Consider the following 20,125-nt stretch of genomic DNA (forward strand, 5'->3'; position numbering starts at 1 on the left):
GCTTGTGGCCATGAGATACATGGACAAGTTTACGAAAGCATATGCCAAAGAGTCAGATTCAGACTTTCTCTGCCATGTAATCTCAGAAAGTATTTGAGCTTTGACGGTGGCTTGGGTGAGATCTTGGACTGGCGCTGACCTCGAGGTAATCATGGCTGCTGTTTGTTGGCAGAACAATTAAGGCAAATTATAACCTGCTTACCACCGCTGAGATGCATGGCCCGGCCTTCCGAAATTTGCCAGGCCTTGCCAAGCAGAAATAGTTGTGCTTAGCTTTTGTCTGGCTCGGGGGAAGTCGGCATCTGGATAGAATGATTCTTTGGACATTCAAGTGACATCAGCTGCAGACCCAAATTACACCACTGCTGAATGACTGCCAACCTGCTGGCAACTGACAGACAATGGCCCTAAAGAACCGAATGTCACGGGAATGAGTCTGGGGGCCTAGACACTATGGCATGACACATATTCCAAGTATGTAGCTTCTTTGGCCACATGAGCATATACCTAGTGGGCTGGGTTATTAGTGTTCGGCTTATAGGAAGTATTTCTTACTGTAAACAGAGAAGGATGAGAACAAACTTTTCCCATTCAGTTTTTTAAAATCCTTAGAAATGGGGTCATACTGAAGGAACGGAGCTACATCTGAGGGTGGAAGACCGTGCCCGGCCCCAAGAACCTGTACATCCTAAAGCTCTCATCATGATGACTGTTAGGATCTTGCTTAGAGGTTTGCGCTATGGAACATGAACCAGGAGACACATTAACCATGGGGCTTATCAAAGGGGGTGGGGAGCGTGAGAGAACAAGCAAAGAGAGTAAGAGAAGAGAGGGGGCAAGAGAGAGCAAAGGTTAGAGTAGGAGAATAGAGAGAAGAGGAGCAAAAGTGGGCGGGGGTCTGTTGTTTTTTAAAGGGGTCCTTTACACCTGCATGCAGACTTCGTTCCCATGGAACCCTGGGCTGACCAGGGTACTGCCTGAGTGGACTCTGCCAGGTAACAGGGGCAGGCCAGCATAATGCCTGAACCTTTCATTCCCTCTTTTGCTTATTATTAAAAAGGTGGGGTGTTAGATGTGTCAGGTCACTGTGCATGCCCCACGGGTTGTCAGGTGGGCAGGGTCTGTCTCTTACAGAGGTACAAGCAGGTCAGCGTTAATGCCTGAACCTTTCATACTGTGCTGTCTGCTTTGAAATCCCCAGGAGGACTTTACGTGTTTAAGATGCGCACTTTGGGGCTCCTTCCTGAGACTCTCATCCTAGACTTGGAGAGCTTGAGAATCTCCAGTTCACTGGCTTAGCCCATTATTCTCAAGCATGCTGCAGTCTCAGGCTCCCCGAGCTTATGGTGGAGCCGGTAGCCACTGGCTATGCAGCAAAAGAAATGCTTTGATATCTCCCCCATATTACAGTTTCTGACTTTGTATAGACAAACACCTTACATACTTAGTCTTAGCGATAATAGCACTCGCATTTCTATAATGGGTTTAATTTGTGCCCAAACTGTAAACAAGTAAAGGGGGGGGAAAGAAAGGCTTTCTTCCTTCGTTGTCCTATGTAATCCACTCTCTGGATTGCCCGTCTGTACCTACCCTCTTTATTCCCTCGTCGTCTTTCTCTGAGGTAAGAACGGCTTGTAGCAGATGCCAAGGGAGTGTATGGGGCACACCTATCACGAGGCTGGACTGAAAGAAGAAAAGGAGGAGAAACCGATGGCTGAATGTAGCAGGGCAACCATCACTTCAAAGGTCCCTGACAACACATATCTATCCAGTTAGCATTTATAGATGCTTGCTGAGGACAAGGAGTTGGGCTAAGACAACCAGGACGAATGAAGCACGGGAATTGGAAAGACCATTTTGTTGCCTTAATTCAGATGCCTAAATTATAGGCTCGCACCTCTGTGACATGGTCCCCATGCTGTCCCTTTTACTTGCTCATTTAATGTCCTTGCCCCTTTTGCCTGTATCCATACACAGTCACCCTGAGCTTGTCCCTCTACTTCCTGTTAACTTTGACCTCTCACCTTTCCTAAGCCCACATTTCCAAGGAAGCAACATTTGTTAGCATGGCGTGCTGAAGAAACATGAACTTTGGCGTCAGCAGACTTGACTAAAAGCATGAAATGAGGTAGGAGCAGCTTTGACTAGATTGGGAAGCGCTGGTGTTCCCTGAAAAACACCTGATGTGTGAGATTAAGCATCCGTACAGGAATCAGATGAATGACGTAGACTGATGAAAGACTTTACTTTTTTATTAATGTATTTGTTTCTTTCCAATCCAAGTTCCCCCTCCCTCTTCTCAATCCTCCCTCCCCAACTCCCGTCTGCTCCTCAGAAAGGGTGAGGCCTCCCCTAGGAAGTCTACTAAGTCTGTCCCATCATCTCCTTGAGGCAGGACCAAGGCCCCTCTCCACCCCACACCCCTGTGTCTAGGCTGGGCAAGGTATCTCTCCGTATAGAATGGGCTCCACTAAGTCAGTTTGTGCATTAGAGTCAGATCTTGGACCCACTACCAGTGGCCTCATATATTGTCCCAGTCACACCATTGTCACCTATATTAAGGGAGTCTGGTTTGGTCTCATGCAGTTTCCCCATTTGTCAGACCTGAGTCACTGATCTCTCACTAGCTCGGGTCAGCTGATCCTGTGGGTTTCCCCATCATGGTCTTGACTCCTTTGTTCATATTATCACTCCTCCCCCACTTAGATTGTACTCCAGGAGCTTGGCCCATTGGTTAGTTGTGGATTTCTGCAACTGCTTCCATCTCTTTCTGGAAGAAGGTTCTACTTCTCTGAGGTTATGGATCATAGGCTGGTTATCCTTTGCTTTATGTCTAATATCCACTTATGAGTGAATACATACTGTCTTTCTGGGTCTGGGTTACCTCACTAAGGATGGGTTTTTTCTGTTCGGTCCATTTGCCTGCAAATTGTAGGATGCTATTGTTTCTTACCATTGAGTAGTATTCCTTATTGTAAATGTACCATATTTTCTTTATCCATTCTTCATTTGAGGGGCATCTAGGTTGTTTCCAAGATTTGGCTATTACAAATAATGTTGCTAGGAACATAGCTGAGCAAATGTCCTTGTGGTGTGAATGTGCCTCCTTTGAGTATATGCCCCAAAAGTGGTAATAAAGGGTCTTTGGGGTAGGTTGATCCCTAATTTTCTGAGAAATTGCCATATTGATTTCCACAGCAGCTGTACAAATTTGCACTCCCACCAGCAATGGAAGAGTGTTTCTGGAGGGACTTTAAACTGGATGGTATGTGCGATACCTCCCCAGGCATTCAGAATCGAAACAATACAGCTTTGTCATTAACTCTGTGGGCCAGCGAACATGTGTCAAGGGCTCCTGGGCTGCTATTTTGCAGTTCTCAAATATCTTACAAAACCAATGAAGGGTTTTGAGCAGGGAGGGATTGTGGCCAGGTTTCTCATTTAGGCAGCTCTCTCTGTTTCTGTGCTGGGTAGTGAATGTAGGGGCCTGAGATAATGGTGAAGAACTTGGCTGGCTCAACGGTCACCGAAGCAGTACAAGCAATGATGATTCAAATGATAGGTGTGAACTTTGGAACCACAATAAGTAGGTCTTGGAGATCCTATCCTGATTTCTACTAAGTGAACACAATGGAATAGCAGGATTGGGGAAAAGGAAGAAGTCAATTGTTCAGTTAGCCTTTATTGCCTTTAAGGGGGAAAAAGCATATAACCCTTTAAGACAGTTTGAAGATAGCAACAGCTGTAGTTAATGGAGAAGAACTTTAGAGGGGGACCATGAGTGGAATGCCGTCAGGGGAACCAGGAAGAGAAGGAAACCCAAGACACCACCCCCACCCCCAACTCTGGACATTCAGAGAGAAGGACCCGGAGCAATGGTGTCTGTGAGTCCACAGGAAGGAGAGATTCTGGAGAAAGGGCCCAGCAGCCTCAGGTGCCACAGCTAGATTAGAAAAAGGTGAACTGTGGCCAGAGAGGTGGCTCGCTGGTCAAGAGCAAGTACAGCGCTCGCAGAGAACCCCAGCTCAGGTTCTAGAACCCACATCAGGCAGCTCGGAATGGCCTGTAACTAGCTCCAGGGGACCCAGCACCATCTTGGATATCCTCATGTACAGAAAATATCTCCAGATAATGAAAAATAAAACTTAAAGGAAAAGCTGCATTCAAAAGCTCTCCAGGAGTACATGTCAGTGATGCCATAGTCAGCCAGGAGCAGATATCAATGATCATGCACAAAAGATTGTAGAAAATTTTTGGGAAGCCCAACCCAAACCACAGGAGGCTGGCGCCTGTGTCCTGAGATAGGAGTGGTACATAAAGTTCCGACAGTTTCCCCAGAGCTTCACTGGGGCGGAAGCAAATGAAACATAATAAATATCGGGTCACTATCAGGCCATAAGTACTTGATAAAGGTTTTAGACACTAATGGGAGAGGGAGGGATACTAAAAATAGTGATCTACAGAAGGCTGGATATGGGTATAGGTATATTGCTGGAGAGCTATTCCTAACCAAACTCTGAAGTGCTCCAAAATGTGAACCTTCCAATTGTTGACACACATACTCCAAAATCCAGAGAAAATTCAAAACATAACATACTTCTGGACCCAGGCTGTTTGGAAAAGGTATGCTGAGACTAGAGAGGGAAGGCATAGGGTGCAATTCAGAGCCTAGGCTATTTTCCAGTGTCGTTCCTCTGTTGAATTCCACAACTCCTTATAACCCTGCATGTGCTATGGCATCACTTGACAAGGGAAGGATTGTCGCCCTTTTAAGAAGGTCTATTGAGAAAGGGGACCCACTCTACTCGTGCTCAGAGGAAAACTCGGTGTCCGCATTAATGTTTCTGTCCGCTTAAGGCAACATTCCAGTGTTGGGGAGTCCGGTGTCTCCAAGTAGCAAAAGAATTAAGCTCCACAGCGAAGTTAGGCTCGCAGTGCCGCGGGTGGCTGGTAGATAGAGACATTCAGAAAACGCTCCCTTCAAGAGTTGGCGTCTAAAGGTTTGATGCTATGTGAGAGTTTGAGAAGCAGAGAGTAGCATGAAGAAGAAACCAGTGCATGTACAAGTCCAGAGTCTTTTAAGAGCTCGGTATGTGGAGGGGACTGAGGAACACTGCCCTCCCTGCTCAGTCGCACCCCCCCAACCCAGAGCAAACCCAACATCTCAGAGTACAAGCCAGAGTTCAGCACTGTATGTCCCAGGATGACTTGACGCCAGCCACCACCCTTCTTCACACTCAGGGGTGTGCGTGTGTGTAATTTTTTATTTTAGAAACAATCTTCTTTTACATATCAATCCTTCCATTCCCTTGCCCTCTCATCCTCCCATGCTTCCCACAAACCCCCACAACCCACCCCAATCCACTCCCCAAGCATAGTGAGGCCCTCCATGCAGGGGCCATCAAAGTCCCTCACATCATTTGGGGGAGGGCCTAGGCCCTCCTCCGTGTATCTGGGCTGCAATAGTATCCCTCAGTAGGGAATGGGCTCCCAAAGTCCATTTGTGCTCTAGAGATAAACACTGGCTCCATTGGTAGAGTTCCCAGAGACTGCCCAGGCCTCCTAGCTGGCCCCCACATTCAGAGGGCAAGCCAATGTCAGTCCAATGTGGGTTCCTCAGCTTTACAGCTAGGGTCTCTGTGTTCTCACTAGGTCAGATCAACCGTTTCTGTGGCTTCCTTGCTCACCCCTCCTCCCTCTCTACAACTGGATCCCAGGATTATGGCTCAGTGTTTACCTGTGGGTGGGCTTAGAGAGAGGTCTGGCACTGGAGAAGTGTTTAGGGATCCACAGGGATGACCCCAACTAAGAATTCAGGCAGTGGTGGAGAGGTTGCCTTTGATGTCCTTCCCCAATAATGAGATTGATGACTTGGTTGCCATTCCTAGAGCCTTCATCCAGTAGCTGATGGAAGCAGAAGCAGGCACCACTCAGGTGGTTTTATTCTCAGAAAGTACTATCTCCCAGATGGCCGATTGGAGACACAAGGAAGGTCAAGTAGACAGAGCTTCTAGGTTCATTTCTGTCTATGGCGACTTTACTGATGTGGGGGCAAAGTGGCTGCCCCAAAGCTTCCATGGTCCATGTCCTGCTTTGAAGGTGCAACTCAACTCCTCTCTACAAGAGGAAAGAGCCTCTGGCTAGGTAGTCTTCAAGCACTGGTAGACCAGCAGCCTTGCCTGGGCATCTCTGTGCGGTGGTTGCTGTGGATACTAGGGTTGGCCTTACAGAGAACCCAAAGCACTTGGCAGTGGATGCCTGAACTCATCCTAAAGCCCATGCTGTACTCCCAATCTGCTCCAACACACAGCAGAGCCCACCTCCTTCCCTTTGCCATGCCCCTGTGGGTTTCCTGGGTCCCTCCTCTTCAATAACTGATTGCATCTGTCTTCTGTGTGGTTGCCTGTGTGAGTGCTGTGCTCCTGTGAAACACTAGCCCAACTCTGAGAATTCTAGAGGCCCTTTGGATCCTAAGATTTCCTTCTATGTCCTCTCTGATGTATGGGGGAGGAGGGTTCTCAGTTTGGTGAAAAGGTGTTCTATAACTGAATTGAAAACTGAAAAACTGTTCCTTATGAAGTATGGAAGGGCATCTGTCAGAGTAGATATGGTTTCATCTCTAAAATTGGCTTTGTCTTGCTTCTTGCCAAGCTGTGCTCATCCACTGGGTAAATACGTAGAAAGCTCATGTTATGGGAGAGGCTAAACCAGAGCCGTGACAATACCAGCAGGGCCAGGTGCACTCTGGCCAATACCCACACCTGCCCTTGCTTGTCAACACACAGGAACGCCTTTCGTTCACGTCACTGTGTGGTGACACAGTAGCCTGCAAAGGAACACCTTTTGTCTAAACCATTCTTCCATAGATGGACATTTCGTCTCTGAAGCTAACTTTCAGAATTCTGAGTTTTGCTTTATGATTGTCACAGGAATTAGACTACTTGGGAACATTTTCTTCTTTCCCTTTCCTCCATTTGTTTTTAAGGTTAGCTGGTTGTGTAGTTCATTTGTTTTAACTTCTAGTCTCCATCCCTAGCACCCCCAATACAGGCATATATTAGGGTTGGGAAGATGGCTCCGGTTAAGAGCACTTGCTGCTCTTGCAGAGGCCCTGTGCTGGATCCCAGACACCCCTACATCAGATAGCTCATTCCCATCTGTAGCTCCAGGTCCAGGGGATTCGCACCTCTGGCCTCTGCAGATACCTGCACTCATATGCAGGCACACACATATACACATAATTAAAAATAAAATAAAAACAACCCTTTTGTTTTATTTTGTTTTGATTTTTTTCCAAACAGGGTTTCTCTGTGTAGCTTTGGAGCCTGTCCTGGCACTCGCTCTGGAGGCCAGGCTGGCCTCGAACTCACAGAGATCCTCCTGCCTCTGGCTCCCGAGTGCTGGGATTAAAGGCCTGCACCACCACCGCCCGGCTACAAACAAATCTTTAACAAAAAATTACTACCTGGAACAATTCTTTATTTCCACAAACAAGTCTCAAATATTGCCAGTGATGACGTAGACAATGGGCATTCTAGTTTTTCCTCCTCTGTTTTCTGCTTTGTTTTAGTTTGTTCAGCGCTGTCTTTAGATCTGTGATAGGAGAAGAACCAGACGGAAGGGGGAAAGATGATTGCTACAGCCTGGTTTACTATGACCCAGGCAGCCCCAGAAAGCTTTGGCACTTTCTTAATACTGAATTGAGAACTGGCTTCCTGGGTTTTTTTTCTCTCTCTCTCTCTCCTTCCCTTCCATTCGCCCAGGCTTTCCCTCTTCCCACACACTTCCATCTATTTTTATTTAAAGAAATCCGAAAATCTTGAGCCTTGAAAAAGTTAGGAGCTCGAAACTGTAAATAAATTCACATTGCTAAAAAGAGAGGGAAATTCAGAAGGATGTATGTGTTCCTACCTAAAGCAACACCAGTTCTCAAACTGTGGGTCGTGACCTCTTTGGGGGTCAAAGGACCCTTCCACGGGGGTCACCTAAGGCCACATCTGCGTATCAAATATTTACATTCCGATGGACACCAGTAGCAAAACTACAGTTATAAAGTAGCAACAAAAAATAGTTTTATGGCTGGGGTCACCACAGCATGAGGAACTGTATTAAAGGGTGGCAGCACAGGAAGGTTGAGGACCACTGGCCTATAGCTTTCATGACAGCTGGATTCAGCAGCCCCCTTCCTAGCCCACCTACCTCTCCAGCTTCCTAGTTGCAGCCCCTTCCCTCCCCCCAGAACATCTAGGTAAGTGTATACCTTGGAGTATATTACATGTTTTGCCATGATATTTTCCTTCAAGATTCCTTTCCCAGGGTCAAGTTAAGCAATGTGAGTCTTGGGAGGAAAGCAAGTCACAGGTCATGTTTTGGACAATGTCCCTGGTCCTCTGTCTAAGAAAATGAACAGACTTCCTCCTGTGTAGTCCTCTCTCCTGCCCAGCACTTTACCCAGGGACTTTTAAGGGAGAACCCAGGCCTCCAAACTAGCTCAGAAATCCTGGGAATGCTCACATGTGAGATGATTATTTTTGTCTCCAAGAAACAAGGGAGCGCCCACTAAATAATGACCCCAATCTCCACTCGGTTCTGGGAGGCACGGGTTACAAGGCTGAGGCCGAGACCTTCATCTGAGTCACTTAGACAAGCCATGCCTATATCAGCATCCCAGAGTCCCACAGCATTAAGAGAAAACAAAGTCCCCCTAGCCCTTTCTCTCTGCAGGTACCACCCCCCCTGCTCTTCTTCCCTGCAACATGACCAACAGAACTCTTGTCACGACAGTCTGCCCTCAACTAGCATGTGCATAGCCATGCTGGTAAGCCTTATATCCCCACGTCTGCCGCCTTTCAGCCATGCCTCCCGATAACCTTCCTCCTTAGCTTTTGTACCCTCCTTCCCCAGGGGACCTCCTGCCTGTGGGTCATTCCTTAGCCACCCTGGTCTCTCTTCCTGGCTTACCCCAAGGGTTTCATCTAATCTGTGTCTTTATGTTCCTGTCCTGCGTGGTGATATTCAGCCTGTTCTTGAACTTGGGGTTCAGTCACCCGTGTCTGTTCCACATCTCAATGCTGTGTTTAACCCATCCCTCAATTTTAACCACAGCAAAATCAGAATGTTTTATTTCGCTACTGACATACTCAGGAACTCGTGTTTCTTCATCCGGGAATGAGCTGTCATATTGCGACTTCAAAGAAAAAAACTATGGACGATAACTTTGTTTCTTTCCCATTTTCCATTGGCATAAATAAGTGTTTTCTATTATTTTTCCAAGTATATCTTAAATACCATCTCAATCAGGTCACTCTTGCTCCTCGCTCATACTGCCGTAGTGGCCTTTAGGTGGGTCTACTTGCCTCTGACCTTCTGTTCCTAAAGCAGCCACAAAGCACAGTGTTGAAGGAGACTTGGGCCTTGCCTATCTGGGTTCAGACCATGGCTTTACCCACTCGTTAATTACAAGCTGGGGACTTTGCTTAAGGTGCCATAGCCTTTATTATCTCAGAAGGTTTTTGTTTGTTTGTTTGTTTTTAACACGCTTGTTTCCTTTGCCTGGAATTAATTTACTTATCGGTATTTTCTGTCTCTATCTCTCTGTCTCTCTCTCCCTCTGTCTCTCTGTCTCTATCTCTTTTTTCTGACACACACACTCTCTCATATCTCCACTCAAATTATCTCTATAGGGGCTTCCCATGACAAGCTGTCAAACGAGGCCCCTCCTACTGTTGAGTCTATATAATGGCATCCAGTGTGCTTCGCTAATGGTTATTATATCTCAACACTGGACACAAGGCAATTACACTTTGTATGATTCTGAAGCAAAGGTAGTGCGTCTTACACATTTGTGAGCTCTTACTATGAAAGGATGCTAACGTTAAGTGAACAAATCAAAGGTTTCTACGACAACATGGAAAGCAGAAGTATGTTTTCTGTGCAACGCCTCCATGTGTGGAGGCAGAAACACTGCCTTCACAGAAATATGGGAGCATTTCTTGCCTCAAATTTTTGTGGTCAGCTTGTTATGGGATGACTGCTTTCTGACAGATGGCTTTGTCTGTTTTTAATTTGAGCATTCTGAGCACTGCCATGAGTAAAAACATGGAAAGGAAAAAGTGTATCGTGATTTTTAAGAGATGTTTTTTTGTACAACTCTGGGTCAGCTTCTGGGTCTCTGTGAGTAGGAAATTCCTCTCTTCTCAGAGACCCGGGCTCTCCATCTCTAAGACATTATTAGAATTATAGGATAACCGGAAGTGTGCTACTTTCTTGCCTCCCCTGTGTCCCCCTTCAGTGTATGGTGTGTGGCTAGAATTAGACGTGGTCCATATTAATCATGAATTTAAGCTTTGATATTTTATACAAATTCATCAAACTATCTTCAAAAATACAGCATTTGGAGCAATTGTTATTTAGCAGCATCTGGTTCATAGTAGGTGCTCAATAACCATTTGCTGAATGAATGTAAATGAATACTTTTTTGTAAGACTGGAGCAGACTTTCATATGATTCCAAGTAGTGCTCCCTTACAATGACAGTGACCCCCCCCCACCCCCACCCCACCAAACTTGGATAACTAAACACTGAGTGGCAACCAAGAGTAACTAAACATCTCAGGACACGAGGGTACCAAAGTAGCGTTTTCTTCTGACTGATGTTAAATTTAAATGTGTCTTCCTACAATTGTTTAGTAAATGAACTCTGAGATCTTCTGTTTCAAGCAGACACCGGGAGGTAGAGAGAGATACTTCTTAAACTTTGGCAGAGTGTCTTATTTCTAATCCCTGAGAGTTTGTGGTTTGCTTTGCTTTGGTTTGTCCAAACAGGATTCCCCTGTGTAGCCCTAGCTGTCCTGGAACTCATTGTAGATCAGTCTGGTCTCTTGAACTTAGAGATCCACATGCCTCTGCCTGTCGATTGCTGGAATTAAAGGCCTGTGCTACCACACCCAGCTCTGAGAGCTGGTGTTTTAGTGTTGTTAAATTGTCTAACAATTCTAAGTAATTGGTGCAAGGGCATTTAAGGATGGCTTGACTATCATAGTTGCTACTGAATGTGTTTGATACTGGCTGTTAGGCACACTTGTTAAATATTGGGAAATTTTATAACACAAATCCATACACACGTAAACATTTTGGTGATGTTAAGATTGATAATGCATAAGTTAATCTACCAGAATATTTATTTCTCTCAGATTTCTTTTTTGTTGTTGTTGCTTTGCTTTTTTTTTTTTTTGAGACAGGGTTTCTCTGTGTAGCTTTGTAGAGCAGGCTGGCCTCAAACTCACAGAGATCTGCCTGCCTCTGCCTTCTGAGTTCTGGAATTAATTACCACCAATGTAAAAACATTAAAAACATATTAAAGTGATGAATTTCCTAAAAATATAGTAAAATAATAGTTACTATCTAACATTGATGTTGAACTTTGTAATGAATTCTAGATAGATTTAATAAAAACAAAAATGAAACTACAGGTATCTATGAATAGTATGTATTTAGTTGATCTTTAAGTATAAAAAGATATTCTAAGCATGTATAAAAATTATTGAAAGGAAACATAAATGAATATATGTAGAGACTTCATAAAATAGGAAATATTTGAATAATTAAAACACTATGAAGGTAAAAGGTAAAATGGTGCATTGATGCCATGTATATATAACATATGTAAACTTTGAGAAAGCCTGAATGTTCAAATGAAAAAAAATTAACAAGTCATAGGATATAGAAAAAAGGGTAACAAATACATGAAAGGCATGAAGCTTTTCCAATAAAAAATCATGCAAATTATGACATCAAAACATGTGCAATTATTAACTTGAAAAATTGTAAGCGAATGAATATTGGTTATTGTCAGAAAGTAAGTGAGATACTAAGTAGAGAAATATAAATTAGCTCCAAGTTCATGGAAATGTTGGTAATTCTATTAGACATACATTCTATAAACTAGTAAGATTTGGCTAGAAATACACCTGTAAGATGTAAAAACTATTTTAACAATAGTGGGAAAATGGGAGCTTAAAATATCCCATAAAATGGAAGTGGACTTTAAAAATTCACAGTCTTACCTATTTTGAACAGACTCTTATTTAAAATAATACTTATTACATAGCTAGGCAAAGTGGCACGTGTCTTTAATCTCAGCACTAAGGAGTCAGAGGCAGATGGATCTCTGTGAGTTCAAGACTACACGAAGAGTTTCTGGCCAGCCAGGACTAAATAGTGGGAACTGGTCTCCCCCAAAATAAAACAAGAAATTAAATATTTCAAAACTTTTAAAGCATACTTCAAGTCAAACTAGTGCAGTCAGTATTTTATGCTTGTTGTCAATTTCATCCAGATGAAAACACCGCTCCTAATTCATTTCATCTGTTCAGTTACACGTTTTAAAACAGGTCTCTAGACATCATGCCATTATATGTCTCTCTACATGCCTCAGCACCATTTATAAAAGCACGCAAGCATATTCTGATACAATCACAGAACTATTGGGATCACTAACAGAATTAATATAACGGTACAGAACACCGAAACATCCCTAATTGTTTCAAACGTATCTGTTTACTTCCTTGAATATTTTCAACTTTGCTGCGCAGGCAGCCTATGTCACAACCACGCCATTGTCGCTGGTAAGCCGTCCCTCCCAATGTAGAGGAGCGGGGAGTCTATCTTCCAACAACACTTGATTTTCACAAACACTCAGAACTAGATGTGGCCAATGTTTGTCAACCACTGATTTAACTGGAAATGGACATTAGCTTGAAAGAGTTGAAGAGATGTAGGGACAGTTTTTTATGTGTGTCAGGAATACTTCATAGGGGGTCCTTTTCTCTGCTTTGTTTGTAGTGTGGGAGACCCCGCACTGGGCAGACAAGTGCCCTATCATTGAGTTCCATCCCAGCTTCCTTCATCCCTCATAGGCTCATATGGTACATGATTGACAGCACATTGTCAGTGACCCTGAGTGTGTACATTTAGGGAGTGTCTGTTCTTACTGTAAATCCCTAGCTTTTTTGTCTATGACTTCATTCACTGAGTTAATGGTCTAATTCGATAATTTCATTAGAAGTTGCATCAAGGCAATTTTCTATTATTCTACCTTCTTTCGTTAGCCAAAATACTTTTGTAAAAAGAAAAGAGATCTTTCAAAACCATTGAGGAATTTCAGGTTCACTGAGTGAAATACAGACTAATAGTGCTCATTTTCTATCGTCAGTATATTTGATGATTCTTTCCTTTTAATGGACAATTTTTTGTTTGAGTCAATGTCTCATGTAGTCCAAACTAGGCTTTAGCTTCACATCCTCCTGCCTCTGCTTCCTGAGTGTTAGGGTTGCAGACACGCACCACCAGGCCTGGTTGATGTGGTGGTGTGAATCCTAGATAACTACTTAGCTACCTCTTAGCCCCTAATTTCACACTTTTCCATTTCCAGTGATTTCCAGGGCATTGGGAATTTAAGAAATCAAGAGGACCTTTCTCTGCTTACTTCAATTTTGTGTGTGTAATGATATATTCACAGTTTTATATGATGGATTATCAATCACTTATACTCAGTACTCTTTTGTGTTCAAGTCACACCCCATTCTCAGCTAAGGGAGCCCCTTTTTGGTCTTAATAGTATTTCATAGCTTCTTTCTCCATAGTCTATCAAGCTCCAGGTGAAAAGGCTCCATGGCACAGCAATGAGTTGTCCATTAATGTTTATTAATATTTTGATGCAGAAAAAAAAAGTAAAGCATACTTGGCATTGATAGTTCTTTCAATGAATCAAATAGGCCAAATAGTTCACTTTCTTCTGGGTAACAAATTACAAGAAAATATTTTGTTTATCATTTATCTACTTATTTGTACTGAGTACACATTTCAGAATGGTAAAATGCAATTAAAAATTTTTAACAGCAACCCATGATTTTTTAAAAAAAATTCCTTCAATTTTGTAAATTCCCAGAGTACACTTAAAGTAAGTTTAAAATTGTTTTATAAGATATGTAGACATACACTTTTTAATAGCTGTAGTCATATAATTTTAACTATACTGCATGTTCTTTGAAAAGAACCCTACCCAATTAAGCCTTTTAACATTAAAGCTTCCAGCTTCCCTGCCTCTCTTTTCTTTGAGACAGGGTTTCTCTGTGTAGCTTTGGAGCCTATCCTGGCACTCGCTCTGGAGACCAGGCTGGCCTCGAACTCACAGAGATCTGCCTGCCTCTGCCTCCCGAGTGCTGGGATTAAAGGACTGCACCACCAACGTTCGGCCTCCCTGCCTCTCTTTACAGACCTTAAGGCCTGTGTCTCCCAATCAACAGTGTGGAAAGTACTCTACGGTTGCTCTTCCAGAGGTCCTGAGTTCAATTCCCAGCAACCACATGGTGGCTCACAACCATCTGTTATGAGACCTGTCACCCTCTTCTGGTGTGCAGATATACATAGAAGCAGAATGTTGTATACATAATAAATAAATAAAGTCTTTAAAAAACAAAAGATATCTACATAGCCCTGGCTATCCTGGAACTCACAATGTAGCCCCCCTGGCCTTGAACTCAAAGAGCCACCTGCCTCTGCCTCTACCTCCAGAGTGCTGGGAGTAAAGTTGTTCACTGCCATCCCTGGCCCCTGTTTTAGCCTTTTAGGTGCTCTGATTTTAGACATGTGACACCAAACTTGGTGAACTCTTTTCTTAATATATAAAACAGAAAATTTCAGTTATTCTGCTTCATGGCCGGTGGCTGTCACTTATGTAGAGTCTTAAGCAGGATTGCTTTTTCCTAACCTCCATCAGTGATCATCCTGGACCCATCCAGTTTGGGAATTCAAATCCTTTCTCACAGAAGGGAATGACCCCATATTTTAAACAAATCTGATTGGGTAAAGTAACCCCGATTCTTCAAACTATAGGAGCTCTGCTTGTTAGTTTTCTTGTTGTCAACCTGACATAACCCAGAGTCTCGGGAGATGAGTGAACCTCAGCTGAGGAATCCCCCGGTCAAACTGGCCTGGGAACATTTCCTTGACTGCTAATTGATGGAGGAGGGTCCAGCCCACTGCACCATTCCTAAGCAGGTAGTCCTGGGTTTTATGAGTCAGCTGAACATGAGCCAGTGAGTGAGTCAGTAAGCAATCTGCCATACTTTCTGCTTGACTTCCCTCAGGGACCCAGTGACATGGAAGTGTACATTGAACTAAACCCTTCTTCCCCTAAATTGTTTTGGCTAATGGTTTTTATCAAGCACTCTAGGCCTGACATACTTGCCATGAGTCAAAGGAAATGTAAATATTCATCCGTGTGTGTGTGTGTGTGTGTGTGTGTGTGTGTGTGTGTGTGTGTGTGTGTGTGTGTACCACATATATGTCTGGTACCCAAAGAGATCAGAAGAGAGGAACAGATTCCATGGAACTAGAGGTATATAGCCAATTGTGGCCTGTCATGTGGGTGCTGGGAATAGAACCTGGGTCCTCTACAAGAGCAGCAAGTGTTCTTAACCACTGAGCCGCCTCTCTACCCTCTAATAACCATGTCTTTTCCATGTATACCTGACCTTTATGTCAGTTGACAATTGTACAATTGCATACAAACATCCAGAGAATAGCAGCTTGGCTTTGGCATTCTTAGTATCATTGTAAATGACAGCTGAGAATATTTGCATGGGTTTTAGAAGTGAGTATTATCTTCACCCAAACAAGTTAGAGTAGAGAAATAGTCCCAGAAGGCCGTGTTGAAATAATAATTACTTCTTCACCACTACACAAAAGAAATCCCTCAGTAGCACCAGTGGCCAGATGATTTTTTGGCACATAAAGTTCTGAGTCTGTGCTGGGCCCTTCCTTGTGTGGCACAGTGTGTCCTGTGCCATAGCAAGAATGTTCCTTTGTTAGCTTTGGTTCCACTAGACAAATCAGGCGGATAGGACAGGCCACTGTGAGTTTTTTCTTTCTTTCTTTCTTTTTTTTTTCTCTTTTTGCCTGTGCATTTACTCAGACTTCTCATGCAAATGAAGTGATATCCACAAATTCCCCGTGGCTTCTTTGTAAGTTGCATCAGGATGCAAACTGGGTACAATAACTGTGAGCCCATTCAGTGCCAGAATTTGATACATATTTGTTAAGAAAATTCCTGCCTCCTATTGCTATGGTTTCCCCAACCACGGTAGGTAGAGATTAAAATACTTTAAGAGGTGCCCAGAGTTCAAGATTGATTTGCAAATTCATCTTCTCATTCCCATCTCCTGGAGATACAGGCTGTAAATACTGATGACAGGTAGACCATGGACTCCAGCTGAAAAACTGCTACTGCCTTCCTATAATGCCACCAGTTTCATATCCTAAATTTTATCTAGACCCTATAGAGCACTTAATCCCAGTCGTATGTAAAGTCCCAGTACTGAAAAAGATGCTTTGTACAAACTTTAACACGAAAAGCATGTAACAGAACCAATCAAAACATGTCTGGTTCCTATTTATTTAAAACATAGTTTTAAAAGCTTTTCTTGACACTGCTTTTTCCAGTATAAATCACTTAATTTTATCCCTTTGATACTGCACACTTTCAAGGGGAAAAAAGAGACATTCTAAAGTATAGACTTTTATTTATTTGGACCCAGTATCTTACAAAAGAAATGATGGATGGGTCTGACTCGAAAGAAAATCATTGGAAAGGCACTAGGTAATTTTGAGTGCTCTACTAACATTTGTTTTGAGTTTATCTGCTTTGAAATAGGAATCAAGGAAAAGTTTCTCTGGGGCCAATACGGAGATTATTAATTGCCGGAGTCTGGTCCAGTAAGCAAATTTGCACCCTAGGCGAGTTCTGATTCCGTTTTTTGCACTGAAACAAGGGCATGGAAATAGGATTGGGCATGGATATAGCTTGAGATAGAATAGCTGAACAGTGGCAGCCCAGAGGGACTCACCTTTGCCTCTGGCTACTCAGGAAAGCTATAACATGTCTGTAGGCACAGTGCACTAACAACCATTCACTTAGAAACAGATCATGGTGGTCCCAGGAATAGCAATGTGTCCAAAAGTTTAAAACATACAAAGGCAAGAAAAATGCCTTGTCTTGAAGTGCCAAGTTCATTTTGTTCCAGGAAGCGAGAGTTTCATAATAAAAAATGAAGCAGAAGCCAGAAATGAAGCAATGGCAATTGCTTTTTAGACAAAGCCTTGGCACAACTCATTCCATCCATGTATCCAATTTAGCCTTAGTTCTATCCTGTTGTTATTCCAGCTGTTGAGTCCCAAGATAACCTATGGTAGATGACAAATAACTGTGGCTACTCTAATATACATAAAAACACAGTAGATCTAAGATTGTTAGTGGTATGTATAATTTTTTTTACAATCTTTGGATTAATAAGTAATTCTGATATCTAAAGAATTTCATTTAGTAAAAATTATTGAGTAATGAAAATTTACTATGTCACCGAGTATGCATATTTAAAGTAACATTAATTTGGTCCTAGTTTTCATGCAACTCTTATTCAAGCTAAAAAGGATAAATCAGCTGTCCTAAGTACTTTGATAATTATGACAAACATAAGGAACAATGGAAGTTTTCTGTTTCATAGGCATCTGTACCAATAACCTCACAACATAAACATTAGCCTAAAATGATGATCCTGGTTATGTTTAGCTGTGATTGAAATTTAACATTTACTTTTCTAGTTTACTGCAGGTAGAAATATATCTGATTGGCCTATTTTTGGTTAGATATATGTGTCTAAAATAGGATCACATCTTTCTCTTTCTTTGAACTTCTAAAATCAGAGGCTCCCTAAAAATTCTACTAACCAGATAATGGGCCATGTGATCAAAATCTTAGGCAATGACAGTAATATTCAAATAATTTTATTTTCTTAACAAAAAACAACTGCCCAAAGTGCATGCTAATTATCTTGAGTTTTTCTTGTGAATCTTATATTACTCACTCCATCCAAACACCCCTGGAAGGCAAAACACGGTGGCACACACCTTTAGTCCCAGTGCTTGGGAGGCAGAGGGAGATGGATTTCTGAGTTCCAGGCCAGCCAGGGCCACATAGCGAAACTCTGTCTGAACAACAAAATAAAAAGCAAAAGCAAACAAAACACAAAACTAAAGTCTTTGGACAGTTATGAACCCAAATTATTATATCATAGAAAATATTCCAGTAGACATATGCTTTGATTTTTTTTAATGGATGTTTCTATTGTTTTCCTAGTTTCTACTTTATTGATTTCAGCCCTCAATTTGATTATTTCCTGACATCTACTGCTCTGGGGTGCATTGGTTTCTTTGTGTTCTAGAGTTTTCAGTTGTGGGGCTAATTCTCTAGTGTGACTATTCTCCAGTTTTTTCATGTGGGCACTTAGTGCCATGAACTTTCTTTCCTCTTAGCACTGCTTTCAAAGTTTCCCATAAGTTAGGGTATGTTGTGTCCTGATTCTCATTGAATTCTAGGAAATCTTTAATTTCTTTTTTTTATTTCTTCCTTGACCCAGGAGTGGTGCAACTTGGCATTATTCAATTTCCATGAGTTTAAAGGTTTTCTGCAATTTGTGTTGTTGTTAAATTCCAACTTTAAAGTATGGATGTCTGAAAAGATACAGGGGGTTATTTGAATTTTTTTGTACCTGTTGAAATGAATTGGAATCCAGTTGCAAAGGAGGAGGAGTGATGAGCAAAGGGGTGAAGACCAGGCCGGTGAAACCCACAGAAACAGCTGACCTGAACAAGGGGGAGCAGCTCTTGGTCCCCAGACTGATAGCTGGGAAAGCAGCATGGGACTGATCCAAACTGCATGAACGTGGGTGTCAGTGAGGAGATCTATGGGGCCTCTTGTAGTGGATCAATACTTATCCCTAGCATAGGTATGGACTTTGAGAGCCCATTCCACATAGAGGGACACTGCCTGAGCCTAGGCACACAGGGGAGGGCCTAGGCCCTATCCCAAAGGATATGACAGACTCTGATGACCCCCTATGGAAGGCCTCACCCTCCCTGGGGAGCAGAAAGGGTATGGGATACCTAGGGTGTTAGTGGGGATTGGGGGAGGAGGGAAGGGAGAGGGAACAGGGATTGATATGTAAAACAATCTTGTTTCTAATTTAAATTTTAAAATGTAGTAAAAATGCATGTTACAGAAGTCTTTAGGATGAAAAGGCTTATGAGTCATGTCTTTACAGTGTTCCCTTAAAATAGTATTTTCAATGTGAGTAGCCAAAATGTGGAAAACCCAAAAGAGGGATGCTAATAGGAGGGTCATACCCAGTTTACGTGGATTTTACGAGCAATCCATTCATGACCGTGTGTGTGCCTGGCCCACGGCATGCCTGTATCGTGACTCAAAGCTCAACCATTTCTGTCTCACAGATGACACAGGGTGTCCCAGCAGCCAGTCGGTATCCCCAGTGAAGACTCCCTCAGACACAGGGCACAGTCCCATTGGCTTTTGCCCTGGGAGCGATGAAGACTTTACCAGGAAGAAATGCAGGATTGGAACGGTTGCTGAGGGAAGCGTCCAGTCAGCTCGTTATAAGAAGGAACCAAAGGGAGGTGTTGTAAAGCCAGGTAAATGACCTTACTATTTACAGTTTTAAAATTATTTCTTTTGCCATTCAGATTATATCACCCTCATTTTCCATTCCATGCCCCAAACACTCCCATATATTCCCCTTTACTCTTTTTCAAATTGATGACCTCATTTTTCTCCATTAATTTAGGTTACATACATGTACGTATCCATATATGTATATACACATAAACATATATATACATATACATATACATATAACTACATAAATACTACCTGCTCGGTCTCTATAATATGTATGTATGTTTTGGGGATGGGCATTTTGTATTGGGTAACAAATTTGTATGCTCTTTCTTAAGGGAGATACCGTGCAGTAAGAGAGCTTTCCATTGGAAAACTGCCTATCAAGTCAGAAATGACTCTCAGATACTCAGCACCCAGAACATTTTTAAAGGAGGTAGCATGGAGAGTATTCAGGGCAATAGTTGTGAGTAGTTCAGTGTAGTGGTATAGCTGTCCATCATAGAGAGGTTTTTCTGACTGTAGGAAAACAAGTAGGAAATAGATAAGCCGGATGTTTTTAACAGACATTTGGACTCTATAATCAATTCTAACCTGT

At 42.7% G+C, this 20,125-nt stretch overlaps 1 protein-coding gene across 1 annotated transcript in view; it reads left to right on the forward strand.

The window, feature by feature from the left end:
* Sybu (syntabulin) overlaps positions 1–20,125 on the forward strand; it is a 112,436-nt gene that overhangs the window by 48,050 nt on the left and 44,261 nt on the right. Inside the window, exon 6 of the mRNA XM_027431435.2 lies at positions 19,347–19,544. Coding sequence (XP_027287236.2) covers positions 19,347–19,544 — 198 coding nt within the window. The remainder of the gene's footprint in view (positions 1–19,346; positions 19,545–20,125) is intronic.

Source organism: Cricetulus griseus, chromosome 10 (assembly GCF_003668045.3).
Source record: "Cricetulus griseus strain 17A/GY chromosome 10, alternate assembly CriGri-PICRH-1.0, whole genome shotgun sequence".
NCBI classification, from domain to species: Eukaryota; Metazoa; Chordata; class Mammalia; order Rodentia; family Cricetidae; genus Cricetulus; species Cricetulus griseus.